We start from the raw sequence: 19,405 nt of genomic DNA, 5'->3' as shown, positions 1-19,405 counted from the left end.
TGATCAGGTGCCAGTCGTCGTACATGATTCATCCCTAGGAATCTCAACTAAGATCAGAAGGATAGGCAAGGGCGAAATAGCAAGCGATGATTGGCAAATTGACAAGGCAGGATTCACATGCATCATAATACTTTCAGATGAGATGCAGGGAGAGCAGTCTGTCGAAGTTCAATTGAAGCAGGGAGATGGACAGATCATGACCATGAACTTCCCTGTTGGAGGTCAGGGATATGCCATGTTGATCCAAAGCTCGTGCGTCCCCTATAGGATTCATTCAGTTCACGATTGCTATGGGATCATAGTACACCTCGAACCAGCCGACGGGTGGGCTGACGAGGAAAACGGCACACCGAGCTATGACAGCACACTGGATGTTGATGACTTGCCTTCTTCACTGGAGGATGGCATGCTGTCTCCAGAGGACAACTTCGACCTTCTTGACGACGTGGTTCCGAATGCATTCTTGCCCGGTATGAAAAAGGGAGCACGTAGTAGATCATGCAGTAGGTTTGAAGAAGAGATGTTCATGATGGAGCTCGATGGGTGATGGTTCAACACATGAATCTGACCCCATCCATCCTGTTGAAAGTGTAGAATACTCAGACATGTTCGACTTAACGTGATTGTTGTTACGCGGTGTGTAAATATGTATTAGATGAGAGAGGTTCAATTGCAAGATGAGAAAGGTTCAAAAGGCATACAGCATGTAATGAAGTGATCATTGAATTCAAGCCAAGATGAAATGTCAAATTTCGCACAATCAGCTCGTGCCCGTCTCCTCCTCAACTACAACTTCAACTTCGATTCCCTCCTCCACCTTCCCCTTGAGCATCTGTTTGACTGGACTGCAATAAGAGGTGAGGTTCAACCTCTTTACATTCTAGCGTGTCTCCTCACCACATATCTGCAGCTGCAAGGAGTTGCCGCCTTTGAGCTGCAGATAAGCTCCCGGTCACGCAGATCTTGAGATTCACCCTGCGCTGCCCAATCAGCCACACTCTCCGTTTCCCCCCTGTAAGATGACCGTGTTGGCATGTGCTTGCCTTGCGGAGTGCTATCATAGGCATGCACATCTATCTGCGCCGATTTGTGAGCTACTTTCATGCTCTGCTTGTCAGCATGCAACTCACCCTCTTGAAGCTCCCCCTTTCCATCTTTCCGGACTCTATCATTGTTCTTGCCCTTGTCTGCAACGTCATGCTCGTGCACGCTGCCAACCCTGCCATGACGAGGTCCTGCCAGGCATTACAAGGCAAGCCAACGGTCTTAGTTTCTCACACCTTTGGAGATGGCGAAGTGCGTGGGGACTTTCCGTCATCATGAGGCATGTTCGAATGAATCACTGTAGAGGCACACACAGCAAGGTGCCAAGTTGTCAGAAGTTTGCAAGACGCCCTTGATCACCATGCGATCATGTACCTGTCCCACCTACTTCGATCCGTGTGTCGAAGTCAACGCCATGGCACGTTGACTTGGCACAAGAGCCAGCGAAACGCCTCTGAAAATGTACACAGGTTGCCTGGAAGCCTTTTGCTCCCCTTTTCCCGCTTCCTGTCATCGCAAAAATGCTACCAACGGCTCTCTGCAGCATGACGTCTGTCTTCGAAGCTGTCACACTTCGGAACCACCGCTGCACTCCTTCGTCCTTGTAACAAGATGCCCCCTGCTGCCAGTCTCCCTACAGGAGTCTCCGGTAACCGTGACCGGCGGCGGCGGCAACCCTTGAACTTCCGAGAAGGGCCCCGGGCCCGATACTTGCACTGATCGCCGGACGGCGGCGACCGCCGGTACCCGGGCCGAACCCCGGGCCGATAGCCCGAGCGGACTCGCCGGCTCCGGGAGGCTCGGATCGGACCGTCAGCCTCGGAGGCCCGATAGCCTGAGCGGACTCGGAGGCTCCGGGAGGCTGAGGCGAGTCGGATCGGACTCAGCCTCCGACCGGAGGCCCGCCCGCCCGGGGCGGCCGGGCGGCCGGGGCCCACGCCGCCTTTTGGCACCGCCGCCGGCACGGTTCCGAACGGTTCGGACTCGGGACGGTGACCGGGTGCCGGGCTGCAACTTGATCATTGTAACCGTTCAAGTTGCCAAGTTGAACGTGACACCTGAGTACCGTCGTGCAGTGCCCGGCCGCCGCGACTGCAGCCTACGGTACCGCCGGTACTATACGGTGCCGGGCCGCGCGCGGCCCCGGCGGGCCGGGCGGGTCCGATCTAAAGATCAAACAAGTCACAGTCTTAAGTTTATTTTAGAAGAAACAAAATCAGAGAAGAGAACTGAGCGGGAACTGCCCCGAGGCCACTGACTGTCCACGGTAAAACTTCGAGCTGTCTGGTGAGAGCTAACATGGCTTGACAGTGAAAACAACTGGCAAAGAAAATCTGTGACTAACCGTGGCAGATCTTGAATCAAACCCGTAACAGTCCGAGCTTGCTTTGGACTAGCAGGAGGGTGATCGTACCGAAGAGGAGTCCAGCAACAAAAGGATAAGCTGTGCCCTGCTCAGCCTTGGTGGTTCTGTGCTCCTTTCTTCCACTGGAAGAAGTCTTTCCACTCAGCCCGTCTTTGTTTGCGACGTGCATCCTCTCAGCAAAGTTCAGTGCTGCCACTACACTTGACTCAAAGCGAACAAGAGTCTCAGGGCCCTTGTAAATCAACTTGTCCTCCATGGCCTTGGCAAGCATCGCTTTGAAGCTGTCGTAAAAGCCATTCGTGTTGATCACAACGATCGGGATGTTCTTGAACCCTAAAGAGACCTCTGCAACAACTTCCCAAAGTTCATCCCACGTACCCACACCTCCTGGCAGTGCAATGACACAATCGGCACCCTCTACCAGTAATTTCTTTCGCTCTGCCAGGCAATCACCGCGGGCAACGATCATCTGCGTCAACCCTGTGTGTTCTTCGCCATCCACAACAAACATCTCGTGTATTACGCCAATTGTGGTCCCGCCAGCATGGATGCATCCATCGTTGAGCGCTCCCATGCAGCCTGTTTTACCTCCCCCGTTGACACAGATGTGTCCCCTCTCTGCCAACAACCTGAAACATAATAATTTGGGTGATCAGATGTAAAATAGATTTAGTTATCTCAGACAAAAATGAATCTGGGAATCAATATCTTTGCCTGGAAATGACAATAATACATGGCATGTAACCATCGAGGTATACATCACGGAACTCTTCACTTTGACGAATGGAATGATTGTTAAGCAGCGTGCATGGAACTTCCATAGAAGAGCGCAGCACAACACTTGGCACAGCAAGAGACGCACGAGAAAGACTCAGAAATGGTCGACATTATCACCTTCCCAGCTCCTTGCTGGCGTCAAGATAAGCCTTAGGCGTCGAGCTGCTGGAACTTCCGCATACACAGACGCGCATGGCCCACTGCTTCTTCTTCACATTCCCCACCCCCACCCCCTAAATTCCGATCCACCCCTTTGCCTTCCATTGCGTTCCTCAATTACCACCCCACCAGTTTAGAATTTCCACACCGGTGCAACTCTCCTGCGATGCCATACCACCCCTACTTGAATTAACTCTACAGGTGTTAGACTTTTGTCAGTAGTTTCGTCTATAGCACAGGAAATTGATAATAACCCGCTCATAAGTTTTAGAGGGGCGTTTCCCGCCGGCTCCCTACTAGTTTCCAGTTTCCAGTTTTTCCGGTAACAAACATAAGTTAAATTCTCCACCCCTCATCAATAACCATTAAGTACCGGTGAATCTTTCGAGGAAATTTTCAAATTACTTCGAATCAAGTCAGAAGCTAAAAGTAAGAAACTGGGAGCCGGCGGGAAACGGGCCTTCAAGTAGACTTTATAATAAAAGTACTCCAGCTGTTTTTGCGGATTTGTTGCCTGATCCTCCAGAAATTTTTCCGGGAATCACGCCCTACCCCCTATTTCCTCTGGCAAATGAACCTCGAAGGAGGGGTTAGTAGAATCCAGCTCCCCACCTTGCTCAGTTCAGTCAATAAAGGAAAGTTTACAACAATGTTGCTGTCTCTCGTGCTCCTTGCGATCTCCCTCCCCCATCCTGGCTCTGCTATGAAGACTCAAGATGAACAGTTGACCATGCGAGAACTTGAGATGGAGATCCGAAGTCTGAAGAAGGAGCTCTCTGCTTCCCTTGAGACGCTGAAGAGCCTCAACGCCTCCTTTGCCTCTCTTCCTCAGCTGCCGTGGGGTAACCTCACCTCCAGCTCAGTTCGCTGCTCCCTCCCATACAATTGGTCTGACATAATCCACAAAGAAGCCACCGGAAGGATGAAAATCGGTGGCCTGGGCCTTCTCATGCAGAGGGGAAGGTTGATTCCTCCTCAACTGCGAAAGAGGCGCCTCACTCCCATGGATGCAGGTACGAGGTGTGGGTATGCGACTACGAAAATCGTTGTGTGCAAGAGGCAGGAGATGCCATGTGCTTTGTCTTCGACGAAGTACAGGAAGTCTTCTTGCCCTGGGGGCTAGACTCTCAACTGCTTTTGACCACGGTGAGCTGAACGAATCTCTCGGTGTGCATTGACAGTATTGCCCGTCAGCCCGAGCCGTTCCAGCCCGACCTCGCCATCTCTCAAATCCTCACTCAGCTCAAGGCCCTCCAGCAGCAGATCCGCTCAGGGGGATGCGGGGGTTCTTGTTTAAACCAAACGGACGTGCAGCTGCTGCTGGACAGGTACTACCTCGAGCCCGGCTACCTGTGGAGCGCCAGCAGGTTCAGCGAGTGCAGCAGCTTGTGCGGCAGCGGAGTGGCGAGGAGAAGCATCACATGCATCTCCAAGCTGCAGGCACCAGTCGAAGACTTCCACTGCTCCAACCGCTCGAAGCCTCTGGCGGAGGTTCCCTGCCTCAACTTCTCCCAGTGTTCCTACGAGTGGGACATCGGAGCCTACAGCGAGTGTCTCTCTGCCTGCGGGCCAGGCTACCGGCGTCGCTCCATTGCATGTCGAAGAAGTGATAGTATGAGCATGGATTGGACCAAATGTCTTGGCTCAACTCCAGTCGAGGAGGAGGTAAGCTACGCTCATCTCCTTTCTTTCTCTGATCTCGCGCACCAGCCTTGCATCGACTTCTCCTCCTGCTCCTACCGCTGGAGTACGTCAGCTTGGGAATCATGCTCTAGCACCTGCGGCTCCGGCTTGCAGTACCGGTCGGTGATATGCATACGGTCAGACGGGGTGGAGGTGGAGGACGGAATGTGCGAGGGGTCGAAGCCAAGGACCTTCCAAGCATGCACGGGAGCGTCGGGCTGTAACTACACCCTGATCAACGAGTGCGCCATGCACACTGACAATTGCGCGACCCATGCGAGATGCATTGATACGTATGCGAGCTTTGAGTGCATCTGCAAGGAAGGTGAGCTGCTGCCTCTGTGCGAGAAGTGAACGGGTTGAGACAAAGCACCGCAGGGTACTTGGGTTCCGGCACCATGTGTGAGGATGAAGATGAGTGTGTGACAAAGTCAGGATTGTGCGATGCAGCAACGACAACATGCGTCAACACAGAAGGAAGTTTCCAATGCTTATGCAGCTTGGGTGATACAACTGACAAGGCTGCATGAAACAGTATTTCTAACTTTTCAGAGCAGGTTTCTACCTGGACATAATGTCACCTTCAAGCTCTTGCATCTCCTGCCGCACGGGTCACTACACCTCGGAGCCCGGCCAGACAACTTGCAGCTTATGCGCCCCCGGCTACTACGGCTCAGTATCTCGCAACTGCACGTCCTGTCCTCCAGGATCGTCGTCACTTGCAGGAAGCCAGCAGGTCTCGGACTGCAAGTGCCAGTACGGTGAGGCCCCTCCTCTTGTGCGTAGGGACTGACGAGATTTATCCGTAGGTTTCTCTGGGATCATCTCAAATTCTTCAGACAGCTGCAAGCCCATCTTCTCCAACGTCGAGGAGCAGTCGCGATGGTTCAGGCTCGGAGCCTCGGGCATGTCGTGCGCTGAGACATGTGCGGCAGAAGGGAAGACGTGCGTGAGCTCAGCGATCAACCAGATAGTCGATGAGGAGACGATGCAATCAGCCATGAGAGCAGCGAGCATCGCATCCGATCGACGAATCCGAGGAGCGATGACGGAGCCGCAGAAGAGACCGGGGGCCCTTCACTTCCGGATGAGCGCGGGAGCGCATGGGGCAGGAGGAAATGCACTGCAGGACCTGACAGCAAATAGCGGGCACGTGCGACATCGACGATACGTGGAGCACGGGGTCACAAAGTTCCTTGTGATTCCAACAGGTTCTGTTTGGAATATTTGGATCTCGCAGTACATGTATGTGGAAATACCGACAGAGCTGAAGGGCTCGAGAAGAGTTACGATTAGTGTGACTGTGGATAATGCTCGAAGCAGCGATCAAGCGAAAGAATGTTACATGAGGCTTGCGGGAAGACGATATAACTTCTACGATACTCATACAGGAGTGTTTCGACCATTACAGCAGATTCACTTAAGAGTTGAGCTTCCCATGGAAGAAGCTACGGCTGATGGTATCCGCATTGGTCCCATCTATACCTCTTCGGCAAGAATCGATTCCGCTTCCTTTTATGGACCCTCGTGGAGGATTTCGGTCGGGGAGATGAAGGAAATCGAAGAGCCTCTGAGCGTCATGTCGGATGGCGAGCTTAAGTACGTCAACGGCTCTACCAATGATGTCGTTATCTTTCCCCCTTCCAGTATCCCAAGCCCTGTCTTCACCCTCTGCTCCATCTCCAGGTACAACGGCGGCATAAGGAACAGAGTCCTGCAGGCATCGAGCAGTAACTTCCTGCACGGGCATTGGAACGGAGGACGAGGACAAGCCTTCTACGACGGCTCTTGGAACCTGAAGCAGGACCTGAGCAACTCAGCAGACGCTTGGGTGGTGTTGTGCGGACAAAACCACAAGTATGGCAAGTTTTTCCTGAATGGTGTCGATTATGTTGGGTCAGCTGAAGGTCTGCTGGGCAACTTGCAGCTCAGCATCAATGAGGTTGGTTTGGATGCTATCGACGGCTTCATCCCCGAGAGCTCGGACTGGGCGTTGAGTGAGGTTGCGATCTGGCGAGGAGCGCTGCGGGAGGACGAGATAAGAGCTGTGTCAGCTCACATGATGCACATGCTGTCTTCTGGTAGCAGTGCTCCCTACAACCAGACGCTAAACCTCTCCTGCGAGGTTGTGAGCGGTGGAAACTACATCATCTCTCCCCACGTGTCAGCTGAAGGTTGCTACTTCCATTCTTCAAGCTCTCCGTCGACGTGCGAAGCCAGCATGTTCGGAGCAAGCCGCGTGTGCGTGTGTGCAGCGCCATGCCTAGAGGACTTCTACGGTAGCAGGTGCTGGAGGTGTACTGGGCTCTGACGTTGGAGGCTGATGCAGGGGAAGGGGACAACTGCTTTCGATGTCCCTTCTTCTCTCACTCCTCACCCGCCAGCTCTACCATCCACGACTGCTCCTGCGAACAAGGTGGTCCGCCTTACTAGCTGCATCATCTGAAGCTGTACCAGGACGCTTCCTCTACATCAACTCCACCCAAGTTGCCTGGGGCCCCCAAGCTTCCTGCAACTTGTGCCCCACCCACTCCTGGTCGCCGTCCGGCAGCTCCTCTATTCAGCAATGCCAGTGCATGGGAGGTAGGGGTGCTTTTCGTCGAGCTCCTGCTGACGTCAAGAGGACGTGTAGGCTACTTCCTGGACCAGGGGCCCTCCTGCTCCCGCTGCCCGTCAGGCCTCATGTCGCCTTACGGAAGCTCATCTGTGCTGGACTGCATGTGCGAAGCAGGTAGCAAGCTCTAGAGCTCTCGTGTGTTAGGCTGATGAAGTCGATACAGGCAGCTACGGTTCAGCTGGCAACTGCTCACTGTGTCCAGCACACAGCACGTCGATAGCAGGGAGCAGGACAGTAGATGAGTGCTTGTGCTTGGCAGGTTATGGCGTGAGAGCGACAGGATACGGGCGGTTGATCACGTCCCCCAACGACCAGTGCGAATTGTACGAAGGAGAATTCTTTGCCAGCGACACCCCAGGACAGTCATGCTCACAGATCTGCGGATCGAAGAACATGTCATGTCTGGAGGAAGCCCAGCTGTTCAGCAAAGATGACGTGTCTGCTCTCTGTGCTTACTTCAGCTTCCCGGTGTCCGAGTACATCGCCGATAGCAGCTCCGATGCTCCGTCCTACAACCCCACAACCGGGCAAGCTTTCTTCAGCCTCGGGACGCCCGGAACATGTAGCGCTTCCAACTCTAGCAATATCAGAACCTGTCGATGCACGTGCAATCGCAACGAGTACGGTAAAATCCTTTCCTCCTCTCCTCTCCTTGCCCTGTGAGTCATAATGTGTCCTACAGGCGAGGGAAGCACATGCTCGTCCTGTCCAGCTAACAGCTACTCGGCATTCTCAGCTCAGCGTCGATCAAGTTGCATGTGCAACTCTGGTGATGATATGCCGCGTCACAGCGCTGGCTGACTGACGTGTCTGTACCTTCAGGATACTTCTACGATGCAGCTCGGGGGGGGTGCCAGCTGTGTCCCAACAGCACGTACACCACAGTGATGGAGCTGAAAGACAATGACTTCAAGAGAAACGGGAGCATGGGATGGCGAGGCACGGAGAGGACGACGAGCTGTGGGGCATATGGATCAGTGCTGGGAGGCCTCCACGTGCTGGCCGAGCACTCGAGCATTGAAAAGACCTTTACGAGATTGTGCAAACATGTCTCAGTGTATGTTCAATTCAAAGTGCTGCTGATCGACGTGATCCAGCCTGTCAAGGTAGGACTGTACATCAACCGTGAGGAGGTTTGGAGCCAAACATTGCCGGCGAATAGATTCTCAGGATCGGAGTGCGGGTGGAGCGAAGGAGACGGGATCGTCTCTGATGTGTTGCGAGTGAACCCGAGGGAGGACTATGTGGAGGCGAAGCTCCGAGTAGACTATGACTACTGGGAGGTGAACACATCGAACGCAAAGACATTCTGGGGGCTGCAGGAGTTCCGCCTTTTTGTGCCATGCATGAGCTCGACTTCAGCTGACTGCACCATGACGACGCCATCACGTCAGACGTGTTCGGATGTCACTTTGAATGGGGAAGGAAGTTTGTGTATCCAGTCAGGCGACTTTCTCTACGTGAACTACCCCTACAGATATTTGAGCTGGGAAGCGGCGGAGTCGAAGTGCAACGAGCTGGGAATCGAAGGACACCTCGCTTACTTCCCTGACGCTGAGACGTACGATGATGTGGCAGCAGCGTTTGGGCTTAGCTTCGGGTGGATCGGCTTGCGGAGTGGAGGAGGACCCCTCGGTTTTGACTTCCGTTGGTACCAGGGAGAGGCTCCCACTTTCTCCAGGTTTCCGGCTTTGGTATTCCTAGATTCCTATAAGGAGTTGTGCGTGTACGCATCCGGGATACCTTTCCGCCAGACGGATTGGGATGTATCTAATTGTAGGTCCTCTCGCAGTACTTTTGTGTGCAGCTACCTTGCCATGAATTGATTCACTTGATCACCGTCATGGTTGCATGATACTGCAAAGCAATGCAGGAGGGTAGTAGACCGGGAGCGATAACGGGCTACAGGAACCACTAACTCATTTACTATGCTGTAACAAGTAATGTGCATTTGAAAATGGTGATGAACATTCAGTGATCTTCTTCTTTTCCTTGTCATGCTCAATCAGAATTCGAGGCCAATTTGACTCAAATTCAGTTCCGAGTCCCCGCTGTTCCTCAGTACACTCAAGTGATTGTGCAACTGAGCAAACCAGGGAGGCGCTGTGCGACGGTGGCAGGACGGACTTGGCAGCCTATCAGTAGTTCCCGTCAGTTCGGGAACTACTGATAGACAGGAGCCTTTACCTGCGCAATGGCATGAACATGCTGTGTCAGCTGCTCCTCTGCCCCAAAGGTCTACAGGGTCTTGATCCTTCCCACCCTACTCCTCCTCCTTGTCACTCGCTGCTCTTTCGATCGAGAAGAGCTGCACTCTCAGCAGAGGCATACCGTGAACAGTGGGATCAGATCAGGGATGATGGTGGTTGGTTTCAGGTCGACTTCCATCTCGTCATGGCAGACCTGCATCCTCGACGTGTTAGATTCAGTCTCTAAGAGGACTCAGGATGTCGCTGTACTCGCGGCTCAATTTGTACCCCGTCAACAAGTTGTGAGAGAGAACTTAGTGTTGAACGTCAAGTTTGACGGGGAAGGTCTTGAAACTTGCCAGGTTTTCTCAGTTTGGCGCCAACACTTGGGTAAGCTTGCCGAGGCTGTTCGACCGCTACCACCTCCTGAGCAGCTGACGAAGAGTATTCGCCTGATGGATGCGAAATTCAGACAAGTAGGTGGAGGTACGAAGAACTCCTGTCCCTATTGCTTTGCCGACTTCTTTCTTGCAACAAACTGACCTGTGCCATGAGCTTGTGGCCACATTCTTCTCGTTGACCGACTCTGCACCACAATCCCAGGACGACGGGAGTCTTTTTTTTCTCTTGTCTGAGTACAGCTGCTCTCAATAATGTGTAGATACTGTTCCTCTGTCCCAGCAAAGTCAGGCCGATGGAGAGAGCGTACGGTTTCAAAATGCTCGATAGTGCACAAGGGTCCTGTTCAGGACCCCTGAAGGACACCTTTGCGTGACCCAGCAGTGGTTCTTTGAGCATGGGAGATGGATGCCTGCTACCACCTTTAGTGAGCCTTCGAGGCATGACAGGATCGCATTGAAGAACTTCATTTTTTATTCTCATCTTTCAATCAGTGTCTAATCACAAGCTTTGACTTCATGGAGCACTGGTGCATCGTTTAAAAAGTTCAAACTCCGCCTGTAGCTCAGCACCAACTAATCTGTTGTACAAGGCTCTTGACGTATCTTGCTTTGCATGGAGGTGCAAGGTTTTGTTCAGCGAACTGATCGTACTCAGCGTCAACCGACGATATGGTTTTGGCGGGCTCGGAGTCTGATTTTGATTCGTTGCTGTTACATCCAGGCATTCTTGCTTTGATGATGCTTCATCGCATTCAATCTGATTCAGCAAGCTAACGCGATGGGCTTCTATCATTCTCGTACTGAAAGGTATACAAGGATAAATATTCCTCGGGCTGTATCAGAGCTGAAAGCTAGAGAGCACTTGGGGAACAGAGGATGGAACAGAAGGAGCAGGGGGAGCAGAAGCAGGGGAAGCAGAAGGAGCAGGGGGGGTAGAAGGAGCAGAAGGAGCAGAAGGAGCAGAAGGAGCAGAAGGAGTTGCTGTCACACACTAAAAGTACAAGGGGCGGCGAGAGCAAGAGCAGGCACGTTGAGATACAAAGATAGTTTCGGTTGGTACTTCATACAGGTGGGGAAGATCGAGAGGCAGATTGTGCATCTGCTGGAGGTGGGTGGTATGACCCCACCAGTCTTAAACCCCTTCATTTGTACCAAGAAACGAAAACAGACTGACTGGTGAGTTGATGGGGTCATAAGGTGAAGGGGTTGCAGAACACCCTCCCATGGGGCCGTCGTGTCGGTTTGGTCGGCGTCTCTTGACGCTGTAGTAATGTAATTGATGACAGAAACCACCCCTGCATTTTAGGGAATTTGCCACCCCCTCCTCCTTCTATCTGAACTCGGAGATGCACTCGGTACCGTTTGGTCTGCTTTGTGAGGCTCCGAGCGACTCTTTGCTGCTAAGGTATCATTCAAATACTTCCAATGCAAGTTCAAAATACAGAGGCGAAATTTGAAATATTTGTGAAAAATAGACCAGAAGTAGCCGAGGTCTCGAGATTGCACCGTTCCAGTACCAAACCCGGAAGTGACCTGTCATGGCGCGTATTTGTGTAAAAAAACACTCAAACTTACGGTGAATTTTGGGGGTCGGAGACCCCGAGATCAGCTCCCGTGCCATTTCGGAGCTCAGCACCGCTCCCGTGCGCTATAAGTGTTTAGTAAAAAGGCGAAATGTTTCATTTTCGTCTCCTAAACGACACAACCACTAGATTGTTCCCCTTCAGCTCGCAAGGCGCAGCCCTCCTATAATAACAGTTGAAACTGGATCAGCACAAAACCGTCCCTCCGGGCCTCCTCGCTTCCCTGCACAGCGCTCTTCACCTGCTCGCAGTTCGCTTCCTCCTCTCCGTCTTCAGTCTCTTGGAACATGTCTATCGTCTCTTCCCCGTTGCGCGAAGTTTTTGTCTCCGTGCCAATCTGCAATTCCAATGGAAAGATGTTCGAAGACTTGCGAGCAAATGCAAAACAGACTGGATCAGAGGCCACTCCATGCCATACGATCGCGCCATCCTTTGTTGTAAATACCGATTCCATCCGGAGTGCGTACGACGGAGTGTCAGGGCCATGCGCAGTTTGCGGCCCTGTTACATTTTATCCACAGTCAACCCAAGATATTTCGTGTGAGCTCGGTCCACCTGAGAAGTATCAAAAGCTGAGTGTAAGACTCTTGAATAAGACTCACTTTTCTCAAGAAAATCATTCTTGCAGAGCACTCTATAATCGAGTCATTGGTTCGGAAATCCAGGCAGACATCGTACGTCGAAATTCTGTGTGATTAGAGTAGTGGGGTTGGCACGCAAACCATGTGATATGTTGTAATTTTATTAAGGACTAGGCTATTCGAATGTATCAATAAATTCATCACAAAGAGTTAGATGTTGATTGACTTATGCCCTGCACAAGATTACCCTAAAGAAGAAATCTGAACATCATTATCGCCAGGTAGATGATCAGTTGTGTGACACGAAAGAACCGTTACAACATTACATGAGGCATCTGAATGTGTCGTTCTCATATATGATGGTTTAGCTGCATACAAAAGCCGAGAATCATGATATTTTCATGCTATGCAATCCAGGGAAGATCAACTTCTTGCAATGCTTTTCGACATTGTTGTTGCTTGCATTTGCAGGTGCACAGGCAGTTTGGAGATAGTTTCACAATGAAGTCGTCAAGTCAATTGGAATACAATAAAGTGGTGGTAGATCGCTTTGACACGAAGCATCGCCTTCGGAGAAGTATCGCCCCACAAACGGAGATCAAGAGATCAGATGTGTTGACTTGAACAACACGAGTCCTCTTTGAACAATATCATTCATCAAGATGTATGTATCGTTCTCCCCATGCAGTGTTAGGTTTGTTGTTCGGTATCATTGTGCATATGTGAAATGATCTATTCATGTGGCCTGATCTATTTTTGCAATCAATGAAGCCTTCTATCAACTTGTACACAGCGGAGCCTTGCATATTCTTCAACCTCGTTCCCATTCCCACTCGTTTTCACTTCTACCATATTCTTTCACACTTTGTCATTACTGCCCTCACTTGGCAGCTTACAGCGCTCTTTCTGCACCTTCAAACATGTTGCCATGTGTAAAATGTATGTTGATCATCTTCGGCCCACTAAACGTGTCTCCCCATGCCAACTGCATAGTTTCTCACACTCGCGACTCTCTGCTCCTTGCCCACCTATGCTTATCTCCATCATCAGTCCCCCCTCGTCTATGCTCCTTGGCTGCTGCTGGTGGTGGTGGCGGTGGTGGTGGTGCTGCTGCTGCTGCTGCTGCTGCTGCTGGTGGTGGTGGTCTGCTGCTGCTGCTGCTGCTGCTGCTGCTGCTGCTGCTGCTGCTGCTGCTGCTGCTGCTGCTGCTGCTGCTGCTGCTGCTGCTGCTGCTGCTGCTGCTGCTGCTGCTGCTGCTGCTGCTGCTGCTGCTGCTGCTGCTGCTGCTGCTGCTGCTGCTGCTGCTGCTGCTGCTGCTGCTGCTGCTGCTGCTGCTGCTGCACTCGAGCGCTTGATGCTCTTTCGCCAACTCCTCACTTCCGAAGCACTAACGGACCACCCTTACCCCCAAAAATGAGCTAAAACGAGGGGGTTAAAATACAGTTCAAAAGTTTCCCGCGCATTGGAGGGGCAGGGTGGCAGGGGAGGAGTAGCAATGGTTGAGCATATGGGAAGGAAGGATAGGAGGACGGGGGGTCAGGAGGAGCCTGACTGGAGGGGGGTTAAGGCACGGATCATAGATGCTGATAAAGGAACATGTGGGCTCCCGCTATCCTCCATGCTCGGCCCTTTTGAGCTTGCCATGAATTTCGTTCCTTTCATTCCCATGGATGCAGAAACTCTAGAAGCTGTGTTACTCTCAATTATTTCAACGATCCTGAAATAATGCAGGTGTATTCCGTCGATATGGCTAGCACACCTGCGCCCAGAGATGCGAAGGAGCGACAACACTCCCTTCCTACGTCAGCCTGCAACTCGATGGAAAGACAACAGAAAACCATGGATGACTGCATTGATTCTACCCCGATGCCCGTCTTGGACGTGCAAGATCTCGATGGCGAAGACCAAAACGAAGAAATTGAGCTCAAGAGGAAGCTGGCATTCGACGAGGTTGGGAAGTTACCATCCACGTGGGAGCTGACTCGATTACAGGCAAGGGAATCAGAAGGCAGATCAGAGAGTTTGAGCGAGAAGGATTCAGCTCCTTCAAAGTATCAATATCTCCTTCAAGATAAGAGCGGAAATGATGTGGGTGCGACAGGCCCAGGACGAGCAGAACCACTGCGACCAAAGTATCAGCGCAGCTGCTTGCTAGGATCGAAAACAACGAATCAGGCTGCGATTTGAAGATCACCGCGCTCATCCCCTTCGTGAGCTTGAACTCTCTATGTGATGCTCTCGCAAACAACACCTCGACCGAGAGACTCGACCTTGAAGGATGCGGTGAGGGAGCGGATTACTGGCGGGGACGAACTGAGGGGATGGATGTAACAGGAGTTGGGGACAAGGGATGCCTTTTGATCCGTGACCTCTTCTTGAAGAACAAGACTATCAAGCACTTGGACCTGCAGATGAATCAAATATCGGATGTCGGATGCAGGTGGGTGTTTGTTGTGGAGGAAATTGCGATGAAAATGGTTGCACAAGGAGCATTTCATCCTTATTATGTTCTGTTTGCAGGCACCTTTCAGAAATTTTATCACAGAATGTGACTCTCCAGAAGTTGTATCTTGGGTACAATGACATTCGCGACGATGGAGTGTATGCGCTGATTGCTGCGATGCGACCGCAAGGACAACTGGAAGTGAGAATTGATTCGTTACTGCCTTCTCCCTTTGCGCCAATACTTTGGTTCTTGCTGTTGCTGTTCCTCGAGAACTCCACTTCGGACCATCTCTCTTGGGGCGAAAGTCTCAATTTCTCTGACCATTACATTCAAGATTGTTGTCAACGGGAATTCCTACGTCTCGGATCAAGCTCTTGCCAGGCTCGATCGAGCTCTTGAGCAGCAATGGCGGCCGGTGAGAACAACTCATCACCTGCCCATCTCACTGCTCGTTGCAGGTGATGGCGAAGCCCCGAAGAGAAGCGAGCTCGCCTCTGCCTTGTAGTGAGAAGGTCGAGAAGCTGCTCAAGAAGCCGCGTGTCTCCGAGGAGGGCAGAAAGGCTGACAAGGAGAAGGAGGCAAAACCCAAGGGATTGAAGAAGCAGAGTGCAGGTAAAGTGAAGCTCTGGGGACCAAGAAAGCCTTGACAAGGGGGGCAGGGCGGAGCCTTCTCCCTTGCAGCCTTGCCATTGACTCCACCTTCTACCTCTCACCCCCCAAGAAGGGCTCCTCCTCAGACGACACGTGCCACACAGACCCGAACCTCCATCGCGGGGCTCCCTTCGAGTATCAGATCCTGGAGAAGACGAATGTGAGATGCCCGTTGTTTTGGAAAGCTCTTGACGTGCCGCGATCCATCGAGCAGACTTCCTTCTGGTCCGACCTGAGCAAACTCAGCGAGGGGGGTGACGAGCACATGCGAGCGAGGAAGAAGCTTGCGGAGAGGTTCCACCAGCAGTGGACTATGCTGCGGACGAGCATCAGCGATCAACTCGAGCAAGAGTGTCGAGATTTGCAGATCCAGCCCAACGTGGTAGGGGATTGTTTCAAGATCCTCTTTGCTACTTTGTGGCTCCGTTGACAAATCCTGTTTCTTCAACTTGCCCTCTCCTCTCCCGCGAAAGCTCCTGACGTTTTCCTTGCCAGGGAATATTTAGATCCACTTGCGACTTCCTCGCTAGGCAGAAGGTGAGAAGGAGGAGATTGTGGGGAGATCGGCTCTTAGTGAAAGAACTCACGTGCGGGCAGCACTACATAAAGGATTCCAAGAAGCTGACGAACCGAATCTCTGAGATCAAGTCCGAAGACATCAGGAAGTCCGTCGTTGAGACTCGCGTGAAAGAACTCGAGCTCAAGTTCAGGTCTTTCTCGTCCACTCAACATACGTCCTACGTCCCCCCTCCCTCCCCTGCTGCTCTCCTGCCCTCCTCTCCCAACCTTTGGAATTTGCAGCTCCCTCCTCTATCTCCACCTCCTCTTCCCCCACCCTCCCCTCCTCCATCTCACAATCTTGCACAGCACGCCTTCCTAACCCCAGATTCCTCAAGCTCCTTCCACATCTCCTGCCCCTCTCCGTGACTCCAGGCTGAACCTCAGGCACATGGAAGAAGACATAGCGAGAGAGCAAAAGATTGAGGCCAGGGTCCTAGCTGAGATGCAAGGAGTCAAGCCTCACATGCAGGTGCATCCTCCAGTGTGCTGAGCCTTGCCGCTGACAGGGTGAGAGCAGGGCGGCGAGCTTCCCCCCGGGATCTCTCAAGACAGCATGATAGTCCACGTCCCATGTCCCTTCCAGGTGGACATAGTCTGCTGCCATGTAGAGGCCGACGATGCGCAAGATACCGTCATGGAATGATCCGAGGCTCGATCGGACGGTTGAGTTCGCCTGTAATAAATACCTCACAGTCATTCCAACTTCAAGGCCCTTCGGAAGTTCGGGGCCCCGCCCGCCTCTCATTCAGCGGCCGTAGTAGCAGCTGCACACTCAAGTGCAGGCCCCTGAGTCCCTGGCTAGTCTGACTCAGTTCAATGTTCGGAAGTTCAGCGGCGGTTCCGGCGTATGATACCGACCGTACTGAGATAGTAAAAAGAGTTAGACGAAGCGTGGCAGAGCAAAAAGTCTGCGATCGCCGGGACTCGAACCCGGGCCACCAGCTTGGAAGGCTGATGTGCTAACCACTACACTACGAACGCTTGCCGCACGTTGGCTCAGAAGGCTTTATATAATCTGACTGGTACCTTCGTCTTTCGTACTGGTGCAGTACGAAATGCTTCCTTCTGGTACCAATAGCTTTGTCAAACCTGATACAACTGAAATGATCTAAATATAAATAAGCAAGAGCAAATCTGTACCACGCTTCCAGAACTCCGTATAAAGCTTGAAGCCTTTGGAAATTTATTATATTTTAATAATACATTCATGACCCCGAACCTGAATCACACCCCTCCAAATGCCATCAATTCACGAGGGTGGGGTTCGCAGTCAGTCGGGCATGATGTCAAGGTTAGCGGCCCCCGAACCATCCACAGTCTCCGTCTCCTCCGCCTCTCCTGCACGCCCGCCCCTCCTCCTCCTCCTCCTCCTCCTGCTCGTTTCTGTTTCCTCTCCTCTCCTCTCCTCTCCTCTCCTCTCCTCTCCTCTCCTTGTCTGCTCCAACTCTTCTTCCTCTGTAGAAGCTCTGAATCCTCTAATGAGCCTTGTATTCTTTTCTTTTCGTTGCTTCCCACCCCTTGAACTCACTTGCAAGTTCATCGATTTCTTGCTCTGAAATCATCCGATCGAGATTATATTTTAAATTTTGTGGTTGACCATGATCGCATGCATATCCAAGACGTCTACACTTGCTTTGAAGGATTATGCTTTGGTTTCCCAAATGTTTGCTTTGAAAAAGGCCATGAATAGCCTTGTTGAGAAACAGCTTGTAAAAGTATAACATTTTGAATACAGAATCTCTTTCTGGCTTTGTGCATTTCTTTTTGCCGCAGGTCAGTAAGTGATAGTGAAACATTCAATCCTCTTGATGTTTTCTGCATACCTCACTCCTTCACAGGATTTCTTGTAGAGAACACTCAAAGTTTCCTTACGGTTCCAGCGGTACAGCTGAGAGCTACATCAGTATGTTCTACTTCACGTTCTCCCGCCTCTCATCCTTTGCAGCAGCTGTCAACATGCCACCCAGGCCCCGCAAGTCTCAGAGCTTGCTCAACCAAGACAAGGATGTGTGCCAACGATGAAGAGCCGCTTGTCCTCTCTGCATATGACCAGCTTGTGATACAGTTTGTCGAGTCTGTCTTGCATCTTACAGGAGCGTGTTGCAGGTTCTGAGCGTAAGAGCGCTGAGCACCAAGGAGATCAAGCAGGTTGTCAGTCACAGCGCTCTCACGTCCTCACTAGTTGACCAGGAGCTGGTGACAAGGGGGGTGTCGTTCAATGATTGCTTCGAGAAAGAAGGTGGGAAGCTGGCGGACTATCAGGATGTGACTGGACTGCAGATCTTGTTGCTCGACTTGTGGAGGCTCGCCTTCAGGTGAAGTCAAGTTGTGAGGCTCCATGTGGGACTGGCGTGAACGAGGCGGACAGCTCGCGGCCGAGGCGGTAGGAGAGGGAGAAGTGCAGGCAGAAGATGTGAGTTCGTCACGAGACGTGCCGACTGTCACATCGACGAGGGGGGTGAAGAAGATGCTTGCAGGAGAAGGAGGCTGGCGTGGAGTCTGCGGTGGAAGTTAATGCCGAGGAGGCTCAACAGAACAAGAAGGATTCGAGGATCTTTGATCCGGTGACGTCGCCTCGATACTCCCACCTCCCTGAGTGATGTCGGGAATGATGCAGGAGATGATGAAGAATATCATGAGCAAGGACAAGATTCAGGCTATCCTTCAGGTTGTCTCTACCCCAACACCCACTGTTGTCACTCCCTTGTACCTCCGTGTTTGGTTGCCTCCCAGTCTATCCTATCCCCTCTTCCTTCGATTGCCCTCTCTCCCCTCGATATCTTTCCTTTCTTTCCGCTCTTCTTCTTGCCGGCTCTTCGTCTTATGACTCTGGGCAGGATCAAGAGTTGTTGCAGGCCCTGCGAAATCCGACGGTGACTTTCCGATTCATCCGCCAGCATGTCTCCCCGCTCATCTTCATGCAGGTGATGCGGATGGCGCAAGAAGTTCTCAAGGTGAGAAGGTGGTGATGGTGGAGAATGGAGGAGGAGGAGGAGGAGGAGCAGCAGCAGCAGCAGCAGCAGCAGCAGCAGCAGCAGCAGCAGCAGCAGGGAGGTCGTAAGTGACTTACGTGTTTGGAAGGATCCGTCAGCGGCCAACAAGTTTGCAGCGGAGCCAGAGGTGGAGCGTGTTAGTCGCAGGGCTGCAGTCCTCTCACCTACCGCAGGTCCAGGCAGCGATAGAGAAGGTGAAGAATTTCATGTCGAAGAATTCGTGAGTGCTCAACGAGTGGAGGACGAGATTTTTATTTGTTAAACAACGATGAGAAGATTTGAAAACGTGCAGAGCACATCTGAAAGATCTTAGTTTTCGAATGCTGGGAAGAAGGATCATGACAAAGTGCCGTG

At 52.0% G+C, this 19,405-nt stretch overlaps 8 protein-coding genes and 1 non-coding gene across 9 annotated transcripts; 4 read left to right on the top strand and 5 right to left on the bottom strand.

Moving 5' to 3' along the window:
• Nucleotides 1-233: 233 nt before the first annotated feature.
• On the top strand, nucleotides 234-726 carry GUITHDRAFT_149746 (hypothetical protein; the record flags this gene model as incomplete). The annotated part of the gene is made up of 1 exon (XM_005842192.1): nucleotides 234-726. A coding segment is annotated over one exon (314 nt), but the record flags the coding sequence as incomplete, so codon positions are not given.
• A 34-nt stretch (nucleotides 727-760) lies between these two features.
• GUITHDRAFT_99049 (hypothetical protein) lies at nucleotides 761-1,328 on the bottom strand (the record flags this gene model as incomplete). Its single annotated transcript, XM_005842191.1, has 5 exons — nucleotides 761-845; nucleotides 898-975; nucleotides 1,025-1,077; nucleotides 1,131-1,235; nucleotides 1,281-1,328. The coding sequence occupies 5 exons, from the start codon at nucleotides 1,326-1,328 to the stop codon at nucleotides 761-763; spliced, it is 369 nt and encodes a 122-aa protein (XP_005842248.1).
• Nucleotides 1,329-2,499: 1,171 nt separating this feature from the next.
• On the bottom strand, nucleotides 2,500-3,396 carry GUITHDRAFT_159078 (hypothetical protein; the record flags this gene model as incomplete). Its single annotated transcript, XM_005842190.1, has 3 exons — nucleotides 3,305-3,396; nucleotides 2,574-3,039; nucleotides 2,500-2,532 (listed from the first exon to the last, which is right to left on the bottom strand). The coding sequence occupies exons 1-3, from the start codon at nucleotides 3,379-3,381 to the stop codon at nucleotides 2,500-2,502; spliced, it is 576 nt and encodes a 191-aa protein (XP_005842247.1). The 5' UTR covers nucleotides 3,382-3,396.
• A 653-nt stretch (nucleotides 3,397-4,049) lies between these two features.
• On the top strand, nucleotides 4,050-9,472 carry GUITHDRAFT_99047 (hypothetical protein; the record flags this gene model as incomplete). The annotated part of the gene is made up of 12 exons (XM_005842189.1): nucleotides 4,050-4,188; nucleotides 4,255-4,309; nucleotides 4,360-4,492; nucleotides 4,541-5,354; nucleotides 5,408-5,533; nucleotides 5,587-5,790; nucleotides 5,839-7,308; nucleotides 7,359-7,445; nucleotides 7,707-7,760; nucleotides 7,810-8,271; nucleotides 8,329-8,415; nucleotides 8,469-9,472. 12 exons carry the CDS (start codon nucleotides 4,050-4,052, stop codon nucleotides 9,470-9,472), a joined length of 4,635 nt encoding a protein of 1,544 aa, XP_005842246.1.
• A 1,214-nt stretch (nucleotides 9,473-10,686) lies between these two features.
• GUITHDRAFT_149744 (hypothetical protein) lies at nucleotides 10,687-11,267 on the bottom strand. The gene has a single exon (XM_005842188.1). The coding sequence runs from the start codon at nucleotides 10,959-10,961 to the stop codon at nucleotides 10,800-10,802; it is 162 nt and encodes a 53-aa protein (XP_005842245.1). The 5' UTR covers nucleotides 10,962-11,267; the 3' UTR covers nucleotides 10,687-10,799.
• Nucleotides 11,268-11,566: 299 nt separating this feature from the next.
• On the bottom strand, nucleotides 11,567-12,612 carry GUITHDRAFT_160416 (hypothetical protein; the record flags this gene model as incomplete). The annotated part of the gene is made up of 5 exons (XM_005842187.1): nucleotides 12,061-12,612; nucleotides 11,943-11,982; nucleotides 11,812-11,884; nucleotides 11,743-11,769; nucleotides 11,567-11,633 (listed from the first exon to the last, which is right to left on the bottom strand). The coding sequence occupies exons 1-5, from the start codon at nucleotides 12,271-12,273 to the stop codon at nucleotides 11,567-11,569; spliced, it is 420 nt and encodes a 139-aa protein (XP_005842244.1). The 5' UTR covers nucleotides 12,274-12,612.
• Nucleotides 12,613-14,146: 1,534 nt separating this feature from the next.
• Nucleotides 14,147-16,701, top strand: GUITHDRAFT_99045 (hypothetical protein; the record flags this gene model as incomplete). The annotated part of the gene is made up of 12 exons (XM_005842186.1): nucleotides 14,147-14,350; nucleotides 14,393-14,451; nucleotides 14,502-14,683; nucleotides 14,735-14,840; nucleotides 14,921-15,044; nucleotides 15,181-15,261; nucleotides 15,305-15,458; nucleotides 15,506-15,879; nucleotides 15,993-16,034; nucleotides 16,095-16,207; nucleotides 16,431-16,527; nucleotides 16,576-16,701. 12 exons carry the CDS (start codon nucleotides 14,147-14,149, stop codon nucleotides 16,699-16,701), a joined length of 1,662 nt encoding a protein of 553 aa, XP_005842243.1.
• Nucleotides 16,702-16,967: 266 nt separating this feature from the next.
• GUITHDRAFT_t1 lies at nucleotides 16,968-17,039 on the bottom strand. The gene has a single exon. It is a non-coding gene; the product is annotated as a tRNA-Gly (tRNA).
• Nucleotides 17,040-17,324: 285 nt separating this feature from the next.
• On the top strand, nucleotides 17,325-19,275 carry GUITHDRAFT_160415 (hypothetical protein; the record flags this gene model as incomplete). The annotated part of the gene is made up of 12 exons (XM_005842185.1): nucleotides 17,325-17,349; nucleotides 17,794-17,831; nucleotides 17,897-17,961; nucleotides 18,004-18,114; nucleotides 18,165-18,206; nucleotides 18,249-18,297; nucleotides 18,339-18,373; nucleotides 18,427-18,471; nucleotides 18,536-18,622; nucleotides 18,676-18,726; nucleotides 18,896-19,012; nucleotides 19,225-19,275. Exons 1-12 carry the CDS (start codon nucleotides 17,339-17,341, stop codon nucleotides 19,273-19,275), a joined length of 702 nt encoding a protein of 233 aa, XP_005842242.1. The 5' UTR covers nucleotides 17,325-17,338.
• Between the last annotated feature and the right edge of the window lie 130 nt (nucleotides 19,276-19,405).

The sequence above is a fragment of the Guillardia theta genome (assembly GCF_000315625.1).
Source record: "Guillardia theta CCMP2712 unplaced genomic scaffold GUITHscaffold_1, whole genome shotgun sequence".
NCBI classification, from domain to species: domain Eukaryota; class Cryptophyceae; order Pyrenomonadales; family Geminigeraceae; genus Guillardia; species Guillardia theta.
This window is presented reverse-complemented; position numbering and strand designations above follow the sequence as displayed.